The sequence below is a fragment of the Sapajus apella genome, unplaced genomic scaffold, assembly GCF_009761245.1.
Source record: "Sapajus apella isolate SASKATOON/1434 unplaced genomic scaffold, GSC_monkey_1.0 scaffold86, whole genome shotgun sequence".
NCBI classification, from domain to species: Eukaryota; Metazoa; Chordata; class Mammalia; order Primates; family Cebidae; genus Sapajus; species Sapajus apella.
Window position 1 is genome coordinate 8,093,148 of NW_022437026.1, and position 22,810 is coordinate 8,115,957.

The window sequence follows — 22,810 nt, forward strand, 5'->3', positions numbered from 1 at the left end:
TGGAGAATTGCCTGAACCCGGGAGGCGGAGGTTGCGGTGAGCCGAGATCGCGCCATTGCACTCCAGCCTGGGTAACAAGAGCGAAACTCCGTCTCAAAAAAAAAAAAAAAAGAACTTCAGAGGCAAGCAAGTTCTAACACTGTAGTAGTTTTATCAGGAAACAAGGCTGACCTAGCAAAGGAAAAAGTAGTAGATTTCCAGGAAGCACAGTCTATGCAGATGACAATAGTTTATTATTCATGGAGACAGCAGCTAAAACATCAATGAATGCAAATGAGATATTTGTGGCAATAGCTAAAAAATTGCCAGAGTAGGAGCCACAAAATCCAGGAGCAAACTCTGCAGGAGGAAGAGGAGTAAACCTTACTGAACTCACACAGCCACGCGGGAGTCAGTGTTGCAGTAACTAAACCTCCAGTTTGAACTAGATGGAATAGCCTTCTGCTTCTTAACTGTTAATAATGATGGAATTGGAGCATTTATCCAGCCCAGTATGACTTCCAAAAGAAGAGACTTGCAATAATAGAGTCAAGTTTCTAATACAGAATTATTTTAAGTATTTTGAACTCAATTTTTAGTAACATGCATGGGTCCCTCTCATTAATGTTTCAGCAATAGGGAAAAATGAGAACTATGTGTACACATATTTCATTATTCCCCCTAATTTCTCATCACTAGGAATATAGACTGACTGGGTCCACACAGTTAACCAGCCCATTTCTCCACACTGGTACAGTAGCCAACTGAAAAAAATTTAGAATTTACTAATTTGGGCTTTTCAAAAATATTTTTTTTTTTAGAAGGAGATTCTAATGTTATTTATGCTTAGCCATAGTATTCAGGCAAATGTTCATTTCTCCTGGTATCTGTATTTAAAATGTACATTTCACATTTTAATAAATTAACCACAAGAAAATAATCCCACATATACAAGGTGGGGGGTGGAAAGAGCATTAATAGCATCTAAATTATAGCCAGTCCTGTTTTTTTGTTTTTTTAATGGGGTAAAAAAAATCAAATGTAACCCCACCTTGTGGTAGGAATTTGAGAACTAATAAATGCATCTTAATGGATAGTGTTCCTTTCAAACTGAGTCATTTAACAAAAATGAAATAAACTAGGTATCTGTGATTTCTAATTAATCACTGCTGGGCATTACATAGGTTTTGTTGTTTGGTGCAGGGAGGAGACTTTCATTCACTTTTGACGCAATGTAGTCCATGCACCAACAATTACGTATATTTAAACTTCATTATTTTAAATTCAGTCTTTAACTGTACAACAGGATACTGCATTGTAGTCTCCGTAGATATATTACTTTTCTGTAAAATTTAAGCGTTGCTTAAAAGTATACAAAATGTACAGTTACTGAAACAGCTAATTATTTCTTCCCCCCCCGACAGGAAGGGGCTTCAGTTGTTCCTCTGTGGCTAGAACCTTAACAAACAGTGTGCCCATCATGTGTAACATAAAGCATTGCAATATGTTAGTAACAGGCTTGCAGCCTTGTTTTCCAACATTCAATTATTTTGATCAGTTCAGTATATTGCACTAATTGTTTTAGGTATTTTCATTATATGAGAGCTACCGTGTGCCAGAGATGATTTAATCTATTTACATGTTGGTCTGCTAGGAGAACTTGTACATTTACAATAATGCAGAATTAGGAAAATATTGAGGTGCTCATGTTGGAATAAAGCAGTATAAAAAGCAAAAAAAAAAAAAGAATGTAGAAATGTCTCGTGAAAGCTCTGAATAACTGTTGGACTAATGAAAAGCAGTTCATGATTATTCGTCACATGTATTTTCTAGAAAATAATTGCTATAGGTGTTTAAAGAATGGGTCGTCTCAAAATGGAAGATGGTCAGAGAAAATTTTATAAGGTGTGTTTGAGACAAAGGTGAAGAGGAATAGGACAGGGAGGTATATAGCTGACTTAAAACTAAGCTACCGAAGGAAAAGATGGTGAGCAGAGAAAATAAAACCCATTAACTCTTTTTATATTCTTCTTCTTGAACATGAAAATTTGCACCAGGCTTCAGAAATACTGAGATAATTTGGCATCTTCCTTCCCCAGTTGCTCAGAATACTCTTGTGTAAGAAGAGGAAAGGCTGCAAGAGGGCAAGGGGGTTTGAAGAGATGGATGTTTGGTTGTAGACTGTATTGATAAGAAAGGAAACATGGGGACTTAGTCTTTCAGTCACTATGGTTTGATCAACCGCTTTTGCAAAATCCTTGTGGATAGGGTGGAGTAATAGACATAAAGTATACACATTTTAGGTTTAAAAATATACAGACATTAAAAACCCATAAACACAGCAACTTAACACAGTTCTGTGGACTCCATTGTAAAGCTCTGTGCTATGCTGTACGTTTGTTTTTTTTAAAATTTTTAAAAAATTTTATTTATCTTTTAAAATATATTTTTGTAAACACAGGGTTTCGCTATGTTGCCCAGGCTGGTCTCAAACTCCTGAGCTCAAGCGATCTGCTCACCTCCGCCTCCCAAAATGATGGGACTGCAGCCGTGAGCCACCACACCCAACTGATTTGTTTTTTTTTTTTTTTTTTTATTAAAAAGGGTAAAAGAATAAACTCCACAGCTGCACTACAGTAAGGCTTTCCTGTACCGTTACAGCCCTATTATGGAAACACACCTATTTGCAGGTTAGTGTGTTTATTCGTAAATGACTAGGTAGTAATGTGCATTATCATTTTCCAAAAAGAGAGGTAAAATTATCACTTTGATACAGATAGAAAAATGAATATATATGAAAGATTGTATCTAGCTCACAGGTGAGTAAATTGGTATTACAACCAGTTCAAAGGAGAGTTTTTAAAAGATACGTGTATATATCAGCAATATTAAAATAAATGTGCAAATAAAAGCAAAACTGGCCTGCTCCACAGCGGGGAAGGAAAGTCAGCCAAATTTCCACTAGATAGAATTTTCACATCTGTAGCCAAGAGTTATTTTGCATTGCTATCAATTATCTACAGCTTGCAGAATTGTAAAATAGCTCTCACAGACTGAGAATCAGATCATGTGGAAGACTGGAGACAATGCTTAGTCTATAGGCTATAGACAATGTTTAGTTTTCTATTTAAGCACAATTTTTTCCCTGTAGTCTCCCCCATTTTGATAAAAATTAAAATAGTCTCAAAGTAAGATTATTCTTGAACACAAAGTGAGGCTAGTCTCATCAGATTTGGCCTGATTGTTTACATAGGGGCAGCAACTGGATAGGCTTTCTTAAGTTTGCTTTACCAGAAGTCTTCCTAAGGAATCTCAGGTTGGACTTTTAAAGGCCTCTGTTATTTACTGTGCTGAGATTAGGAAGTCAAGCCTAAGAAACTCTCTCTACCAGATATCACCTGCAGTCCCTAAGAAAACAAGCAGGTATACATCTAGACTTCTCTGAAACTATTGTTCCTAATTATAGTCTCAACCACTAATATTAATCCTAACTGTTAACCAAAGTATGTTCTGTTCTATTTCACACACACACACACAAAACTGGGAGTGAGGGGTATATAATTGGGAACATCACACACCAGCTGAAATTCAGATGAGTAGAACTCGTGAATACACCTGAAGAAGACTTGCTACAGCCACACACACCCTTTAGACCGCCTCTCTAAGTGGGGAAGATGAACACGCTCATTAACAGACTTAAAGATATAGCCTCTCTATAAGTGATAAAAATAACAAGCAAAAGCATATAAACTTTATGCTTAGCCATCAATGTCTCTGTGTTCCATCTTACTTAGAGATGATCTACATATCCTGTGAATATACATTAACTCAATGTAATACCACTCCAGTGTTTTAAGTTATACAAAGATGTTGGAAACTTGTCATTAGGCTGACATATAAAACATAATAACTGTTGAAATAAAGATGTCAGAATGGGCCGGGCGTGGTGGCTCACGCCTGTAATCCCAGCACTTTGGAAGGCCCAGGCAGGTGGATCACGAGGTCAAGAGATCGAGACCATCCTGGTCAACATAGTGAAACCCCGTCTCTACTAAAAATACAAAATATCAGCTGGGCATGGTGGCGCATGCCTGTAATCCCAGCTACTCAGGAGGCTGAGGCAAGAGAATTGCCTGAACCCAGGAGGCGGAGGTTGCGGTGAGCCGAGATCGCGCCACTGCACTCCAGCCTGGGCAACAAAAAACTCCGTCTCAAAAAAAAAAAAAAAAAAAAAAAAAAAAAAAAAAGATGTCAGGATGATTATTGAACTTGGTTAAACACAAATTTACGTTTTTCATAATCCTTAAACATTAAGTAGAAGTAATGCTGGCTTTTTTGGATCTGTATAACCTGTGTAAGTTTATGAAAAGCATATCAAAGTAAAATAAAAGCATACAATTGTATTATACTTAACATTGATAAATAAGAAAAGATACAGCTGTTTTTATTAAACCAAAATTATTAAACTAGTACTGTTTGCCAAAGATTTACCTAATTTATGTCAATTTGGGTTTCTAAAATGTTTCTGAGTTAGGTTCCATAAAACCCTTTTTTTTCCTTTCTTTTAGGATTCCCTTTTAATATTTTAAATATTGGAAGTTTGATTTCCTTATTTTCTATGGATATCAAAAATATTTAATTTACCTAAGTGTGTGTTTGTGTGTGTGTGCATGTGCCCATCTGAATAAACATCCTTTGATTTAGGAGACTTCATAATATTATGTATTGATACTATCTGGAGGAAGACAGTGCTGCTTACACCTAACACTTTCTGAATTACAGACATGTAGTGATGCAGTCACGGATAGGACAGTTTATGGCTTCAATTCTAAACCTTCAGCCAAACTTTGTGTCAAAAATAAACCAGAAACATAAAACTCACCTGTCCAAATATCAAAGAGCTCTTCTCCTTCCAACTGAGCACAAACACCTTAATTGATTTGAGCTTAAGATAGACAAAAAAATACTGTCAAAACAAATTTTCTGTTGCTTCACATCCAACAGAAGTTAGATCTCTATAAATCATTAGTCCATGAAAGGAATTACCAATGGTCAGACAATAAAATCAAATTTCCAATCATCATTGCCACCAATTGACCAAAAACAAGCCAAAGTAAAAACCAAAACCAAAATTAGTGGATAGGAAAATTAAAACTAGAAAAACAGGCCAGGCACGGTGGCTCACGCTTGTAATCCCAGTGCTTTGGAAGGCTGATGCAGGTGAATCACGAGGTCAGGAGTTCGAGACCAGCTTGACCAACATGGTGAAACCCCGTCTCTACTAAAAATACAAAAATTAGCCGGGCGTGGTGGTGCACTCCTGTAATCACAGCTACTCAGGAGGCTGAGGCAGGAGAATCACTTGAACCCAGGAGGAGGAGGTTGCAGTGAGCCAAGATTATGTCATTGCATTCCAGCCTGGGCAACAAGAGCAAGACTCCATCTCAAAAAAAAGAAAAAAACCTAGAAAAACAGAATGTCTGCAAACTTCTATTGCCACTCTGGGGGCTGAGAAAAGACACACCTGGTGCACTTGTCTCATGAGGACATTTATCTTCGTGGAAGACTTCCAAACCCATTAAAAGATAATTTTCTTTTTCTTTTTTTTTTTTTTTTTGAGACGGAGTTTCACTCATGTTACCCAGGCTGGAGTGCAATGGCGCGATCTCGGCTCACCGCAACCTCCGCCTCCTGGGTTCAGGCAATTCTCCTGCCTCAGCCTCCTGAGTAGCTGGGATTACAGGCACGCACCACCATGCCCAGCTAATGTTTTGTATTTTTTTTTAGTAGAGACGGGGGTTTCACCATGTTGACCAGGATGGTCTCGATCTCTTGACCTCGTGATCCACCCACCTCGGCCTCCCAAAGTGCTGGGATTACAGGCTTGAGCCACCGCGCCTGGCCAAAAGATAATTTTCAAAGAAGGGTAAAATAATGACTCTCATATAAAAATGAACATGTGTTAAAGATTTTATTTAACTCATTAACAAGGAACAGGTGAGGTTCAAAAGACACATGTAGCTTGGAAATACTGAAGTGAATGTGCCCATGGAGGCAGAGCTGACCTTCTCTAGTGGGAGACGCAGTCAGTCGACCCTCCCCTTATCGGTGTCTACCCAAGAATTATATTGCATTGCTGTCAGTTATCTACAGTTAACAGAGTTGTAAAATAGCTCCAAGAGAAGGAGAATCAGAGAATGTGGAGGGGTATGCTATAGATGACGTGTAGTTTTCCACTAAAGCACAAAATACCCCATATAATAGCTATTATTAGGAGAACCGTTCGGGAGGGTTTTGAACCAAGCACAATGGCCCTTAACTCCAACATGGTAACAAGCCACTTAAACCAGTTCTGCAGACAAGTAGCACAATGGCTTTTCTTTTCTTTTCTTTCTAAGTAATCAAAACACAGCAGGATATTGTAGGGGTAGAGAGCCCAGATTTTAGATTCAGAATTGGATTTGAATATGAAACCCCACCATGGCTAGCTGTGAGATGCCTGGCAAACTGTTGAACTTCTCTAAGCCGCTGTTTTCTTGCCTGTGAAACTGGAAGAGTAAAACCTGTCTCACCAGGTGAATATGAGGAGTAAGCAAAATAGTGCATGTAAAACATTTAGCACAGTGCCTGGCAAACATGATGAGCACTTCACAAATGATAACCAGTAACTATTTGACACTCGGTAATAAAAATACCAAACTGTTCTTTAAAGATGGGCAATGTTTGTGGTCATTCCCAGATAGACATATGAACTCCAATAATTACAGTGATCCTTTGCATGTGATAATAAATAAGACGCTTTCATATATACTATTTTATCCTATGTTTAAGAGTTTTTCCCATATGCAGATTGTACAATTTATAAACATATAAACATGTCCATGTGCTCATCGCAGCTACTGTCCATCAAAGAAACTGTATTCACACAAAACTGATAAATTGCCCATATATATTAACTCCTGAATTATAGATCCGAATGTTAACTTAAATGATGTCAGTTAGTCCATTGGAAACCATTTAACATATCTAGATAGTGTTTGGGCAGGCTGGCAAAGTGATGAATTATGCACAATTTTCCCTGAATTTTCTCATTTTCTGGGAACTATGCTTATAATACCATCTAAATAAAAACAGGTAAATCATAGAAAATAACAATTAATATTAAAACAAGAAAAAATCTGATTCGGTTCAAATGCTAACTCTTCTGTGTAGCTGGTGATTATCAGATCTTTTTTTCAACTTTTATTTTAAGTTCGGGGGTGCATGTGCAGGTTTGTTACAGAGGTAAACTTGTGTTACGGGGGTTTGTTGTCCAGATTATTTAATCACCCAGGTATTAAGTCTAGTACCCATTAGTCGCTTTTCTTGTCCTCTCCCTTTTCCCTACTTCCGCTCTCCAAAAGGCCCCAGAGTGTGTTGTTCCCCTCTATGTGTTCATGTGTTCTCATCATTTATCTCCCACTTATAAGTAAGAATATGTGGTATTTAGTTTTCTGTTCATGAATCAACCTAAATGCCCATCAATGATAGATCGGATAAAGAAAATGTGGTACATATACACCATGGAGTACTATGCAGCCATAAAAAAGAATGATATTATGCCCTTTACAGGGACGTGGATGAAGCTGGAGGCCATTATCCTTAGCAGACTATCAGATCTTAAAGATGTATGTCATTAGGGCCGGGTGCGGTGACTCAAGCCTGTAATCCCAGCACTTTGGGAGGCTGAGGCGGGTGGATCACAAGGTCAAGAGATCGAGACCATCCTGGTCAACATGGTGAAACCCTGTCTCTACTAAAAATACAAAAAATCAGCTGGGCATGGTGGCGCGTGCCTGTAATCCCAGCGACTCAGGAGGCTGAGACAGGAGAATTGCCTGAACCCGGGAGGCGGAGGTTGCGGTGAGCCGAGATCGCGCCATTGCACTCCAGCCTGGGTAACAAGAGCAAAACTCCGTCTCAAAAAAAAAAAAAAAAAAAAAAAAAGATTTATGTCATTAGACGCAATATAATGTACTAGCTGAGAGCACAGACTGTGGAGTCAGACTGCCAGGACTGGAATTTCTGCTCCATCAGTGGTTAGCTGTATTACTTCAAATAAGTCATAAACTTAACCTCTCAGTTCTTCAATTTCCTCCTCTGTAAAATGAGGATAATAAGAGAGCTAAATCTCAGGCTTATGAGAATAATTAAAGGAGATAATAGTCTTAAAATACTTGGAACAATGCCTGATACACAGTGAGTACTCGATAAATAGTTACTTTTATTGCCAAGATGGAGCAAGCTTGAGAGGGCTGACGACATTTGTAACTGAACTTTGAGGTTGTCTTGAATATCCCATGTCTTTACTTTGTTATAGTCAGATGAATGCTTGTCTATTTTTAAGGACACCTCCACAGATCCTGTCAGAGTGCTCAGCTGGCTCTGCAGAGACCTGGAGAAAAGTACAGCAGAGTTCCAAGATGTTAGGTTCAAGCCCGGAGAATCATCGTTTGGTGGGGAAATGTCCAACTCAGGAGACGCACACAAAGGTTTCTCTGTAGACTATTACAACACCACCACCAAGGGCACTCCAGGGAGATTGCATTTTGATATAATTCATAAAGAGAATCCTTTCCAGGACCCCAGGGCCCAACTTGGCAATGGGAGTTCAGTAGATGAAGTTTCTTTCGATGCTAACCGCCTCACGAATCTGGTCAGCCATGACCTGCAAAGAGATCAATGAGACAATCGATGGCTCTGAAAACAGATGTGACCATCAGTCATTGCACATGGGGAATGAACCCATCCCCACCAAAAGTCCCAGTAACGTAGCATCAGATCTGATGAATGAGACCATCTCTGCATGTTCCAGGAATGCTGCCCCAGACAAGGCTCCCAGCTCTGGAGACAGAGCATCAGAATCATCACAAAATCCCCCAAATTTGAAATACAAGTCCACTTTGAAGATGAAGGAGAGCACCAAGGAAAGACAGGGTCCAGAGGACAAGCCTGCTTCTAAGAAGTCTTTATTCTGTAAGGAAGTGTTTAAATCTCATAATGCAGATTACGCCAGAGAGGGTGGCAGGTTCTTTCCTTGGGAGAGAAAGATGTTTCAAGGGCAGGAAAGGGCTGATGACTTTACAACTTCAGTTAGTGAAGGGATCATGACCTATGCTACAGTGTGGTGTCTGATATGATGGTCTCCATCATGAAGACACTGAGGATCCAAGTGAAAAACACAACCATCGCCACCGTCCTATTGAAGAAGGTTCTGCTCAAGCATGCAAAAGAGGTGGTCTCAGATCTCATCGACTCCTTCATGAGGAACCTCCACAGTGTCACAGGGACCCTCATGACTAACACAGACTTTGTCTCGGCTGCGAAAAGAACTCTCTTCTCTTATGGAAGACAAAAGGCCTCAGATATCATTGATGCCGTGCTAGAGAAGCTGTACAATGTGATGTTTGCGGAGAAAGTCTCTGAGCATATCAGGAAAGCCGAAGACAAGGCTGAGAGTTATTCCCTCCTCTCCATGAAAGGAATGGGTGATCCTAAAAAACCAAATGTGAACTCTGCCATGAGATCTGAAGCTAAATTGAGAGAAAAAATGTATTCTGAAGCCAAATCAGAGAAGGAGAAGACTTGTGCCGAAACTCTGGGTGAACACATTATCAAAGAGGGGCTGACTTTGTAGCATAAAAATCAGAAAGAATGTAAATCTCCAGGTTTCCAGCATGCAGCCTTTGAAGCTCCCGACGCACAGTGTAAGCCTGCACCAGACATTTCTTTTGAGTTCCCTGAAGATATTTGCAACCTCGGCCCTCCTCCGTATCCCCCAGAGAAACCTGAGAATTTTATGTTTAATTCAGACTCCTGGGCCAAGGACCTGATCGTATCTGCCCCATCTCTGATTCAATATCACACCTGGCCCAGGGAGGGAGAAGGGATGCACAGAGCTTCCTTGAAGCTGCTGGAACCACCAACTTTCCTGCCAACAAACCTCCTGTAGTTCCTGATGAATCCTGCTTGAAGACTGCTCACAAGGTAGATGACGAAGAACAAGCAGAAAAGAAGAACCTAATGAGTGTTTTCTTCAATTTCATCCGGAACTTATTTAGTGAGACCATTTTCAAGTGTGGTCATTGCTCTGAACCCAAGGTGCCGGAACAACTAGTTAAGGAAAATATAAACTTGAAAGACCTTTAACCTCTTCACCACCTAAACCATGTGAAGATGATGAGTCCCCTGGTGCCTTTTCTGGGCTGACCAAGATGGTTATCAACCAGCTAGATGGCAACATGACTGGGCAGATGGTAGAACATCTGATGGACTCAGTGATGAAGCTGTGTCTCATCATTGCCAAGTCCTGTGATACTTCGTTGACAGAGCTGGAAGATGACAAGTCTGGAGATGCCAGCAGGCTAACATCGGCCTTCCCAGATAGTTTATATGAGTGTTTGCCAGTCAAGGGCACAAGGACAGCAGAAGCTTTTCTGCAGCATGCCTATCAAGCTATCCATAATGAAGTGAGAGGTGTATCAGGACAGCCCCCTGAAGGGTGTGCAGCCCCCAAGGTGATTGTCAGCAATCAAAACTTAATAGATACAGTTCAGAACAAGCAACTCCAAGCCGTCCTTCAATGGGTAGCTGCCTCTAAGCTCAATGTCCCTATTTTGTATTTTGCTGGTGATGATGAAGGGATCCAGGAGAAGGTAAGAAACAAAGGCAGAGAAATTTGGAAGCCTTATTAAGATCTAACAACGTCTTTAAGTTCTGGTTTCCTTCTGAATAGGAAGATAGCCACCGGGAAGGTCAAATGGGAACAGCAGGATTTGAAGATCATACCTCTTGGCAGAGATAATGGATAAAGTAAAACTAGATTTTGCTCAATACAAGGCATATCAAAGAGAGAAAAGGGAATAAGTGATATTTTTCTATTTTTTTGCAATTAGGAGTAGGAGTGTACAGATGAGGAAACTCCAAGAGACCTAGTGAAAGAATCAGATTAAGGTCTGGACTTTGAGCTGAGTTTTGCATAGGACAGCATTGCTCAAAGGATTAGATGAAGCTGGAAAGTAGCCCTGGGATGTGTTAGGGAAGAGGCAAGAATCTGAACTTACGACCTTTTCAAACGTGTCATTACTGTCTTAGCTGGTTGTCCAGGTGGCATAGGGGATTTGAAAGGATTCAGCTGATAACACCCCTCTTCCCCCACCCTAAGTTCTGAATCCGTTGAGAAGTAAGACTAAAGCATAAGGCAGATGGGAAATCAACCTACCACTGTTATTACTGCTAAAGGTAAACATGCATGATAAGTTCTTGTCCTCCACCCAAGGTGCCCAATAAGCATCAGAACTGCTCACTAAAGGGAGGGTTTGAGTCTGGAGAACATGCACACTTACCCAAGATGCTGCTGCTTCATACTGAAGTGGGGGAATTAAACAGACCATCCCCACAACCTTCTCTTCTTTCTCTTTCTGCCTTCTCTCTCTCTCGTTTTCTCTTTCTCAATGCTTTTGATTGTCTCCTCTTGATTAAGTGGAACAACTGCTGTTAATCATTAAGTAGCAAAGGGTGGCAAAAGAGGCTACAATTATTCAGAAAAATTCATCCTCATAGAAATCAGAAGTTATAGAAAAAGAGGTTTTCTCTGCTTAATTAAGTGGTATTACCAACGCTTGCAACTGAGTCACTACATTTATCTGATAACTGGGAAGACACATGATTACAGAGCATTCAGATTAGGCTATACCAAGCCTAAACACGAAACTGTATGGTCTTTGACTTTGGTCTTGCTACCCGAAGTGTAGTCTGTGGACCTACAACATTGGCATTACCTGGGAGTTTTTTTAGAAGTACAGAATCTCACACTTCCCTCCAGACCTACTGAATCAGAATCTTTGTTTTAGGAAAATACCCAGGTGGGTTATGTGCACATTCAAGTTCAGGCTAGAAGACAATGTGAACTTCCAATACTAGATACATTCTTAAGGGTTCTTGGCAAGCTCTATCTCCATGCAGGGTTTCCAATCCATAAAACAGACGACTATTTTATAGTATACAGCAATTAGCAGAGATGGGGAGTGGGAGGCTATACTCTGAAGAAAATTTAAAGTGATGAAAAAAATCTACAAATAAGCATAGCCTTCAGGTGTATAATGTGTGAGATAGCTTTGTTTTGTAGCCATCTTTGAAATCAAACTCATCATACATAACGTACATAATACACTCTGGTTTTAGACTTTTTTGACTTGGAATGTCTTCTTTTAGATTATTTTAAATGGAAACGTGTATCTAAAATAGGACAATAGACTTGCAGTCCACACGCACACACACACACGCCCTTTGTCTACTCTAAAGATAAAGATATTGGCCGGGCGCGGTGGCTCAAGCCTGTACTCCCAGCACTGTGGGAGGCCGAGGCGGGTGGATCACGAGGTCAAGAGATCGAGACCATCCTGGTCAACATGGTGAAACCCTGTCTCTACTAAAAATACAAAACATTAGCTGGGCATGGTGGCACGTGCCTGTAATCCCAGCGACTCAGGAGGCTGAGGCAGGAGAATTGCCTGAACCCAGGAGGCGGAGGTTGCGGTGAGCCGAGATCACGCCATTGCACTCCAGCCTGGGTAACGAGTGAAACTCCATCTCAAAAAAAAAAAAAAAAAAAAAAAAGAGTAGAAGGAACAAGAAGCAGCATATTCAAACTTCAACTAATGAATTGACGCACTGAATATCAGTATATTTTTAAGACCAGAGAGATTAATATATGCTTACATTCTCATACTGATTCAGGTGATTGAACCTTCTGTCACTGGGATGTCTATGAGCCCAATGTCTTGAAATACATTTGTATTTATTTTTGAATAAATGATATGTGTGCTTAATTCAAAATTCAAAAGTACAAAAGCATGCACAGTGAAAATTAAGGGTTGTTTTCTCACTTATATGTCCCTCCCATTGCCTTCCCTGGAGAAAAAAACCATTTGGATCAATTTCTTATTTATCCTTCCAGAAATACACACACACACACACACACACACACACACACACAGAGTCACAAGTTATTATAAATAAATATGTACATATCCTCTTCTGCAACATATAGAGCTGCCACATTCTTTTTAATGGCTTTATATATTTTATAATATATGAAACCATTTCATATATATGTTTTATGCATTTTCATATATTTAAACAATCCCCTATGAATGCATATTTCATTGCCACTATTTTGGACTGTAAGCAATAATATACTGAGTATCCTTGAATATACATAAGTTTGTATATTCAGATTTACAGGTTAAAATGTATTCATATGTGATATATATCTAGGAAAGGAATTTCAAGGTTACTGAGAATATTATTTGTATAATTTGATACGTGTTTCCAAATTGCCTTCCAGAGAGCTTGTACCAATTTATACACCTTTTTTTTTTTTTTTTTTTGAGTCAGTCTGTCTGTGACACCCAGGTTGGAGTGCAATGGCACGATCTTGGCTCACTGCAACTTCTGCCTCCTGGGTTCAAGCGATTCTCCTGCTTCAGTCTCCGTAGTAGCTGGGATTACAGGCACGTGTTATCAAGCCTGGCTAATTTTTGTATTTGTAGTAGAGACGGGTTTCATCATTTTGGCCAGGCAGGTCTTGAACTCCTGACCTTAGGTGATCCTCCCACCTCGGCCTCCCTAAGTGCTAGAATTACAGACGTGAGCCACCGCGCCCAGACTAACACGCCTATTTAAACAGTATAAGAGGACTATTTCCCCACACTTTAACCAGCAGCGCATGTTAAAATTTTTAATTTGCCAAGTTGCTTTACTTTTTTGTCTTATTAGGAATGAGAGTGGGGCAAGGCGCAGTGGCTCAAGCCTGTAATCCCAGCACTTTGGGAGGCCGAGGCGGGCGGATCACAAGGGCAAGAGATCGAGACCATCCTGGCCAACATGGTGAAACCCCGTCTCTACTAAAAATACAAAAAAAATTAGCTGGGTGTGGTGGCACGCGCCTGTAGTCCCAGCTACTCGGGAGGCTGAGGCAGGAGAATTGCTTGAACCCGGGAGGCAGAGGTTGCAGTGAGCCGAGATTGTGCCACTGCACTCCAGCCTAGTGCCTGGAAAAAAGGGGAAACTCTGTTCAAAAAAAAAAAAAAAAAAGGAGTGAGAGTGAGCATCTTTACATATATTTAAGGCCATTTGAATTTCCTCTTCTGTGGATAACTTGGTCATAACTTCTGCCCACTTTTTTTTAACTTTTAGGTTCATGGGTACATGTGCTGGTTTGTTATACAGGTAAATGTGTCACAGGGGTTTGTCATACAGATTATTTTGTCACCCAGCTACCAGGTAAGCCTAGTACCAACCCAATAGTTATTTTTTTCTGATCGTCTTCTTCCTCCCACCCTCCACTCTCAAGTGTCTGTGGTTTCCCTCTTTGTTTCCATGTGTTCTCATCATTTAACTCCCACTTCTGATAACATGTGGTTATTTGGTTTTCTGCTCCTGAGTTAGTTTGCTAAGGGCAATGGCCTCCAGCTGCCTCCATGTTCCTGCAAAGGAAATGGCTGTGTTCTTTGTTTTTTTAATTGTACTTTAGGTTCTGGGGTACATGTGCAGATCATGCAGGATTGTTGCATAGGTACATACATGGCAAGGTGGTTTGCTGCCTTCATCCCCCCATCACCTATATCTGGGATTTCTCCCCTGGTTATCCCTCCCCACCCTCTCTACCCTCCACTGTCCCCTCCCCTAGCCCCCACCAACTGACCGCAGTGTGTGATGCTCCCCTCCCTGTGTCCATGTGTTCTAATTGTTCAACACCCGCCTATAAGTGATAACATGTGGTGTTTGGTTTTCTGTTCTTGTGTCAGTTTGCTGAGAATGATGGTTGCAGATCTGTCCATGTCCCTATGAAGGACACGAACTCATTGTTTTTTATGGCTGCGTAGTATCCATGGTGTATATGTGCCACATTTTCATTATCCAGCCTATAGTTGATAGACATTTGGTTGGTTCCAGGTCTTTGCTGTTGTAAACAGTGCCGCAATGAACATATGTGTGCATGTGTCTTTTAATAGAGCAATTTATAATTCTTTGGATATATACCCAGTAATGGGATTGCTGGGTCAAATGGTATTTCTCTTTCTAGGTCCTTGAGGAATCGCCACACTGTCTTCCACAATGGTTGCATTAATTTGCACTCCCACCAACAGTGTAAACATGTTCCTATTTCTCCACATCCTCTCTAGCATCTATTGTCTCCAGATTTTTTAATGATCGCCATTCTAATTGGCGTGAGATGGTATCTCAATGTGGTTTTGATTTGCATTTCTCTAATGACCAGTGATGATGAGCATTTTTTCATGTTTGTTGGCCTCATATGTCTTCTTTTGAAAAGTGTCTGTTCATATCCTTTGCCCACTTTTGAATGGGGTTGTTAGTTTGTTTGTTTCTTGTAAATCTGTTTTAGTTCTTTGTAGATTCTGGATATCAGCCCTTTGTCAGATGGGTAGATTGCAAAAATTTTTTCCCATTCTGTTGGTTGTCGGTTTGCTCTAATGATTGTTTCCTTTGCTGTACAGAAGCTCTGCAGTTTAGTTAGATCCCATTTGTCTATTTTGGCTTTTGTTGCCATTGCTTTTGGTGTTTTAGTCATAAAGTCCTTGCCTATGCCTACGTCCTGAATGGTTTTGCCTAGGTTTTCTTCTAGGGTTTTTATGGTGTTAGGTCTTATGTTTAGATCTTTAATCCCTCTGGAGTTAATTTTAGTGTAAAGTGTCATGAAGGGGTCCAGGTTCTGCTTTCTGCACATTGCACATTGCTAGCCAGTTTTCCCAACACCATTTATTAAACAGGGAATCCTTTTAATAAAATTAAAATTCCTTTTTAAATACTTTTAATAAAATAAAATTTTATTAATATTAAAATCCTTTTAATAAAATAAAAATTGCTTGTTTTTCTCAGGTTTGTCAAAGATCAGATGATTGTAGATGTGTGGTGTTGCTTCTGAGGCCTCCGTTCTGTTCCATTGGTCTGTGTATCTGTTTTGGTACCAGTACCATGCTGTTTTGATTACCGTGGCCTTTCTAGTATAGTTTGAAGTCAGGCAGCATGATGCCTCCAGCTTTGTTCTTTTTGCTTAGGATTGTTTTGGCTACGCAGGCTCTCTTTTGGTTCCATATGAAGTTTGAAGTGGTTTTTTCCAGTTCTGTGGAGAAGGTGATTGGTCGCTTGATGGGGATAGTGTTGAATCTATAAATTACTTTGGGCAGTATGGCCATTTTCAAGATGTTGATTCTTCCCAACCACGAGCATGGAATGTTTTTCAATCTGTTTATGTCCTCTCTTATTTCATTGAGCAGTGGTTTGTAGTTCTCCAAAATATCTAGGAATACAACTAACAAAGGATGTAAAGGACCTCTTTACATCCTTTGTTAGTTGTATTCCTAGATATTTTGTTCTCTTTGTAGCAATTGTGAATGGGAGTTCACTTCTGATTTGGCCCTCTGTTTGTCTGTTATTGGTGTATAGAAATGCTTGTGATTTCTGCACATTGATTTTGTATCCTGAGACTTTGCTGAAGTTGCTTATCAGTTTTAGGAGATTTTGGGCTGAGACGATGGGGTCTTCTAAATATACAATCATGGCATCTGCAAATAAAGACAATTTGGCTTCCTCTTTTCCTAACTGAATATCCTTTATTTCTTTTTCTTGCCTGATTCCTCTGGCTAGAACTTCCAATACTATCTTGAATAGGAGTTGTGAGAGAGGGCGTCCTTGTCTTGTGCCAGATTTCAAAGGGAATGCTCCAGTTTTTGCCCATTCAGTAGGATATTGGCTGTGGGTTTGTCATAAATAGCTTTTATTATTTTGTGATATGTTCCATCAATACCTAGTTTATTGAGGGTTTTTAGCATAAAGGGCTGTTTAATTTTGCTGAAGGTCTTCTCTGCGTCTATTGAAATAATCATGTGGTTTTTGTCTTTGGTTCTGTTTATGCGATGGATTACATTTATAAACTTGCCTATGTTGAGCCAGCCTTGCATCTCCGAGATGAAGCCTACTTGATCATGATGAATAAGCTTTTTAATGTGCTGTTGCATTCTGTTTGCCAGTGTTTTATTGAAGAATTTTGTATCGATGTTCATCATGGATATTGGCCTGAAGTTTTCTTTTCTTGTTGCATCATTGCCCAGTTTTGGAATTAGGATGATGTTGGTCTCATAAAACGAGTTGGGGAGGATTCCCTCTTTTTGTATTGAAGAGTTTCAGAAGGAATGGTACCAGCTCCTCTTTGTATGTCTGGTAGAATTTGGCTGTAAACCCGTCTGGACCTGGGCTTTCTTTAGTTGGTAGGCTATTAATTGTTGCCTCAATTTCAGCCCTTGTTATTGATCTACTCAGGGTTTCAACTTCTTCATGGTTTAGTCTTGGAAGGGTGCAAGTGTCCCAGAATTTATCCATTTTTTCCAGATTTACTGATTTGTGTGCATAGAGTTGTTTGTAGTAATCTCTAATGATAGTTTGTATTTCTGTGGAATCAGTGGTGATGTCCCCTTTATCGTTTTTTATTGCATCTATTTGATTGTTCTCTCTTTTATTAGTCTGGCTAGTGGTCTATTTATTTTGTTGATCTTTTCAAAAAACCAACTCCTGGATTTGTTGATTTTTTGAAGGGTTTTTTGTGTCTCTATCTCCTTCAGTTCTGCTCAGATCTTAGTTATTTCTTGTCTTCTGCTAGCTTTTGAGTTGTTTTTTTTTTTTTTTATCTTGCTCCTCTAACTCTTTCAATTTTTATGATAGGGTGTCGATTTTAGACCTTTCCTTGCTTCTCTGGTGGGCATTTATTGCTATAAATTGCCCTTTAGACACTGCTTTACATGTGTCCCAGAGATTCTGGTATGTTGTGACTTCATTCTCATTGATTTCAAAGAACATCTTTGTTTCTGCCTTCATTTCATTGTTTATCCAGTTGACATTCCAGAGCTAGTTGTTCATTTTCCATGAAGTTGTGCAGTTTTGAGTTAGTTTCTTAATCCTGAGTTCTAATTTGATTGCACTGTGGTCTGAGAGACTGTTTGTTATGATTTCCATTCTTTTGCATTTGCTGAGGAGTGATTTATTTCTAATTATGTAGTCAATTTTAGAGTAAGTTTGATGCGGTGCAGAGAAGAATGTATATTCTGTGGATTTGGGATAGAGAGTTCTGTAAATGTTGACTAAGTTTGCTTGGTCCAGATCTGCATTCAAGTCCTGGATATACTTACTTGTTGATTTTCCATCTCGTTGATCTGTCTAATATTGACAGTAGAGTGTTAAAGTCTCCCACTATTATTGTTCAGGAGCCTAAGTCTCTTTGTAGGTCGTTAAGGACTTGATTCACATATCTGGGTACTCCTATATTGGGTGCATATATATTTAGAATAGTTAGCTCTTCTTGTTGTATTGATCCTTTTACCATTATGTAATGCCCTTCTTTGTCCCTTTTGATTTTTGTTGGTTTAAAGTCTATTTTATCAGAGACTAGGATTGCCACTCCTGCTTTTTTTTTGTTATTCTCCATTTCCTTGGTAAATCTTCCATCCCTTTATTTTGAGTCTGTGTGTGTCTTTCCACTTGAGATAGGTCTCCTGAATACAGCACAATGATGGTTCTTGGCTTTTTATCCAATTTGCCGGTCTGTGTCTTTTGATTGGGGCATTTAGTCCATTTACATTTAATGTTAACATTGTTATGTGTGAATTTGATCCTGCCATTTTATTTCTGGTTGGTTGTTTTGCTCTTTGGTTGGCATAATTTCTTCATTGCGTCATTGGTCTTTACCATTTGGTTCCTTTTTTGCAGTGGCTGGTACTGGTTTTTTCTTTCTGTGTTTAGTGCCTCCTTCAGGAGCTCTTGTAGGGCAGGTCTGGTAGTGACAAAATCTCTAAGCAATTGCTTGTCCATAAAGGATTTTATTTCTCCATCACTTATGAAGCTTAGTTTGGCTGGATATGAAATTCTGGGTTGAAAGTTCTTCTTTTTTTTTTTTTGGGGGGGGACGGAGTTTCGCTCTTGTTACCCAAGCTGGAGTGCAATGGCGCGATCTCGGCTCACCGCAACCTCCGCCTCCTGGGTTCAGGCAATTCTCCTGCCTCAGCCTCCTGAGTAGCTGGGATTACAGGCACGCGCCACCATGCCCAGCTAATTTTTTGTAGTTTTTTAGTAGAGACGGGGTTTCACCGTGTTGACCAGGATGGTCTCGATCTCTTGACCTCATGATCCACCCTCCTCGGCCTCCCAAAGTGCTGGGATTACAGGCGTGAGCCACCGCGCCCGGCCGAAAGTTCTTTTCTTTAAGGATGGTGAGTATTGGCCCCCACTCTCTTCTGGCTTGTAGGGTTTCTGCCAAGAGATCTGCTGTAAGTCTGATGTGCTTCCCTTTATGGGGGACCCAACCTTGCTCTCTGGCTGCCCTTAGTGTTTTTTCCTTTGTTTCAACCCTGGTGAATCTGATGATTATGTGCCTTGGGGTTGCTCTTCTAGAGGAGTATCGTTGTGGTGTTCTCTGTATTTCCTGTATTTGAATGTTGGCCTCCCTTGCTAGGTTGGGGAAGTTCTCCTGGATAGTATCCTGAAGAGTGTTTTGCACCTTGAATTTATTCTTCCCATCATCTTCCGGTACACTGATCAAGCAGAGATTAGGTCTTTTCACATAATCCCATATTTCTTGAAGGCTTTGTTCATTTCTTTTCACTCTTTGTCCTCTTTTCTTGCCTTCTCATTTTATTTCATTGAGTTGATCTTTAATCTCTGATATGCTTTCCTCTGCTTGATCTATTCAGCTATTGAAACTTGTGTATGTTTCTCAAAGTTCTTGTGCTGTGTTTTTCAGCCCCATCAAGTCGTTATGTTCTTCTCTAAGCTGGTTATTCTAGTTAGCATTTCGTCTAACCTTTTCTCAAGGTTTTTAGTTTCTTTGCATTGGGATAGAACATGTTCCTTTAACTCAGAGAAGTTTGTTATTACCCACCTTCTGAAGCCTGCTTCTGTCAATTCATCAAATTCATTCTCCGTCCAGCTTTGTTCCCTTGCTGGTGAGGAGTTGTGATCTCGTGGTGGGGGAGAGGCATTCTCGTTTTTGATGGTTTCATTCTTCTTGTGCTGGTTTCTTCCCATCTCCTTGGATTTATATAGTTTTGATCTCAGGTAGCTGCTTGGAGAGGCGGCCTTTCCTTTGTCTGCCTGCAGAGGGGCTGCTGGCCTGCCACAGATTCAGTGGAGCTGCTGCGTCTTTTATTTACTCAGGAAAATTAGGCTGGCTTCTGCAATGGCGGCTGCCCCTCCCCCTGCTGAGCTCAATCATTCCTGATTGCTCTCTCATGTTCTGGGTGCGAAACTCTGGAGTGAGAGTTCTTTTAGCCTCTGGGCTTTGTGCAGGGGGCCTGTCCTGCCGTATGGGCTGTTTGCCTGTTTTTAGTTCCCCTTCTTTCTTGGGGGGCAGGTGGCTCCATCCAGCCAGCTTTCTGGCTTTCCAGTCAGCCAGTGCTTCTGCCTAGATCTATGCTGACAGTCCCCGCGGCACCGGCGGAAGTTGCTGTTCTGCCCTGTTCAGGCAGCTCGCTGAGGCTTTTCAGCCTGGCAAAGATGTCCTGTTCTGTGGGTTGTAGAGGGCTTGGGAGGAGCACTGTATCCAAACTAAAGTCCTAGAGGGGGAGATCCCCTGGTCCTCTGGTCAGTTGCATGCACCTTCTGAATAAGAGCTGCCTCTTATTCAACCATCTTGGGATCCCTCGGTTGTGTGCTTTTTTATGGCTGCATAATATTCCATGGTGTATTTGTATCACATTTTTTAAATCCCATCTACCATTGATAGGTATTTAGGTTAATTCCATATCTTTGTTATTGTGAATAATGTTGCAATGAACATTCATGTGTATGTGTCTTTGTGGTAAAACAATTTATATTCCTTTGTGTATACACCCAGTAATGGGATTGCTGAGTTGAATGTTACTTCTGATTTTAGCTCTTTGAGGAATCACCACACTGCTTTCAACAATGGTTGAACTAATTTACACTCCCACCAACAGTGTATAATTGTTCCCTTTTCTCCACAACTTTTCCGGCATCTGTTATTTTTTACTTTTAATGATAGCCATTCTGACTGGTGTGAGATAGTGTCTTATGGTTTTGATTTGCATTTATCTAGTAACCCGTGATACGGAGCTTGTTTTTACATGCTTCTTGGCCACACATATGTCGTCTTCTGAAAAGTGTCTGTTTGTGTCCTTTGCCCACTTTTTAATGTTTTTTTTCTTGTAAATTTGTTTAAGTTCCTTATAGATGCTGAACATTAGACCTTTGTCAGACACATAGTTTGCAGATATTTCCTCCCATTATGTAGGTTGTCTGTTTACTCTATTAATAGTTTCCATTACTGTGCAGAAGCTCTTAAATTTAATTAGATCCCATTTGTCAATTTTTGCTCTTGTTGCAGTTGCTTTTGGTGCATTCATCATGAAATCTTTACCAGTTTCTATATCCAGAATGGTATTGCCTAGGGTGTCTTCTAGGATTTTTAGTTTTTAGTCTTACATTTAAGTCTTTAATCAGTCTTGAGTTTATTTTTGTATATGGTGTAAGGAAGGGGTCTAATTTCAATCTTCTGCATATGGCTAGCCAATTATCCCAGCACCATTTATTGAATAGAGAGCCCTTCGCTGTTGCTTGTTTTTGTCAGCTTTGTCAAAGATCAAATGGTTATAGCTGTGTGGCCTTTTTCTGGGCTCTCTATTCTGTTCCAATGGTCTATGTGTCTGTTTTTGTACCAGTGTCATGCATTTTGGTTACTGTGGTCCTGTAGTATAGTTTGAAGTCGGGCTATGTGACGTCTCTAGCTTTGTTCTTTTTCCTAGGATTGCCATGGCTATTGGTGGGCTCTTTTCTGGTTACATGTGAATTTTAAAACAGTTTCTATGAAGAATGTCATTGGTCATTTAATAGGAATAGCATTGAACCATAAGTTGCTTTGGGCAGTATGACCATTTTAACAATATTGACTTTTTCTATCCATAAACATGGAATATTTTTTCATTTGCTTTTGTCATCTCAGATTTCTTTGAGCAATTCTCATTGTAGAGATTTTAACCTCCTTGTTTAGCTGTATTCCTAGGTATTCTTTTTATGTTCTGCCCATTTTTTTTTATTGCATTGCAGGCCTTTTCCTTATTGATCTATAAGGGTTTTATATATTACAAGGAATCAACCTTTATGATATTAAATACAAATGTTTCCTTTGGCATTGGTCTTTTGATTGATGTTTTGTTTTGTTTTGTTTTAGATTGTGTCTGCCACACAAATGTAGTCAAATATGACACATTTTTCTTCTGTTTTTGCTGGGTTTTATGTTTCGGAAAACAAACGATACTAGCAAACAAACGATACTAGCTTATTATGATATTAGCAAACCTTTCCCATTTTTTTTTCTGGTACAGTCATGCATTGCTTAGTAATGTGGATATGTTCTGAGAAATGTGTCATTAAGCAATTTCCTCATTGTGTGAACATCATAGAGTGTACTAACACAAACCTAGCTGGGATAGCCTACTATATATCTAGCTTTTATTGTATTGTATAGCCTATTGCTCCTAGGCTACACTTATATACAGCTTATATACTTATATATACTGTACTGAATATATATATATAATATATATACTACACTTATATACTTATGTATACTGTACTGAATATATATATTACACTTATATACTTATATATACTGTACTGAATATATATATATAATATATATACTACACTTATATACCTATGTATACTGTACTGAATATATATACTATAGTTATATACTTATGTA

At 39.7% G+C, this 22,810-nt stretch overlaps 1 protein-coding gene and 1 pseudogene across 1 annotated transcript in view; both read left to right on the top strand.

Moving 5' to 3' along the window:
• The window catches only part of LOC116534298, a 2,549-nt pseudogene extending 1,840 nt beyond the window's left edge, over positions 1–709 (top strand).
• Positions 1–22,810, top strand: part of LOC116534105 (A-kinase anchor protein 3-like) — a 41,168-nt gene that overhangs the window by 6,536 nt on the left and 11,822 nt on the right. The window contains 5 exon segments of the mRNA XM_032254213.1: positions 8,366–8,676; positions 8,678–9,135; positions 9,138–9,880; positions 9,883–10,144; positions 10,147–10,673. Coding sequence (XP_032110104.1) covers positions 8,366–8,676; positions 8,678–9,135; positions 9,138–9,880; positions 9,883–10,144; positions 10,147–10,673 — 2,301 coding nt within the window.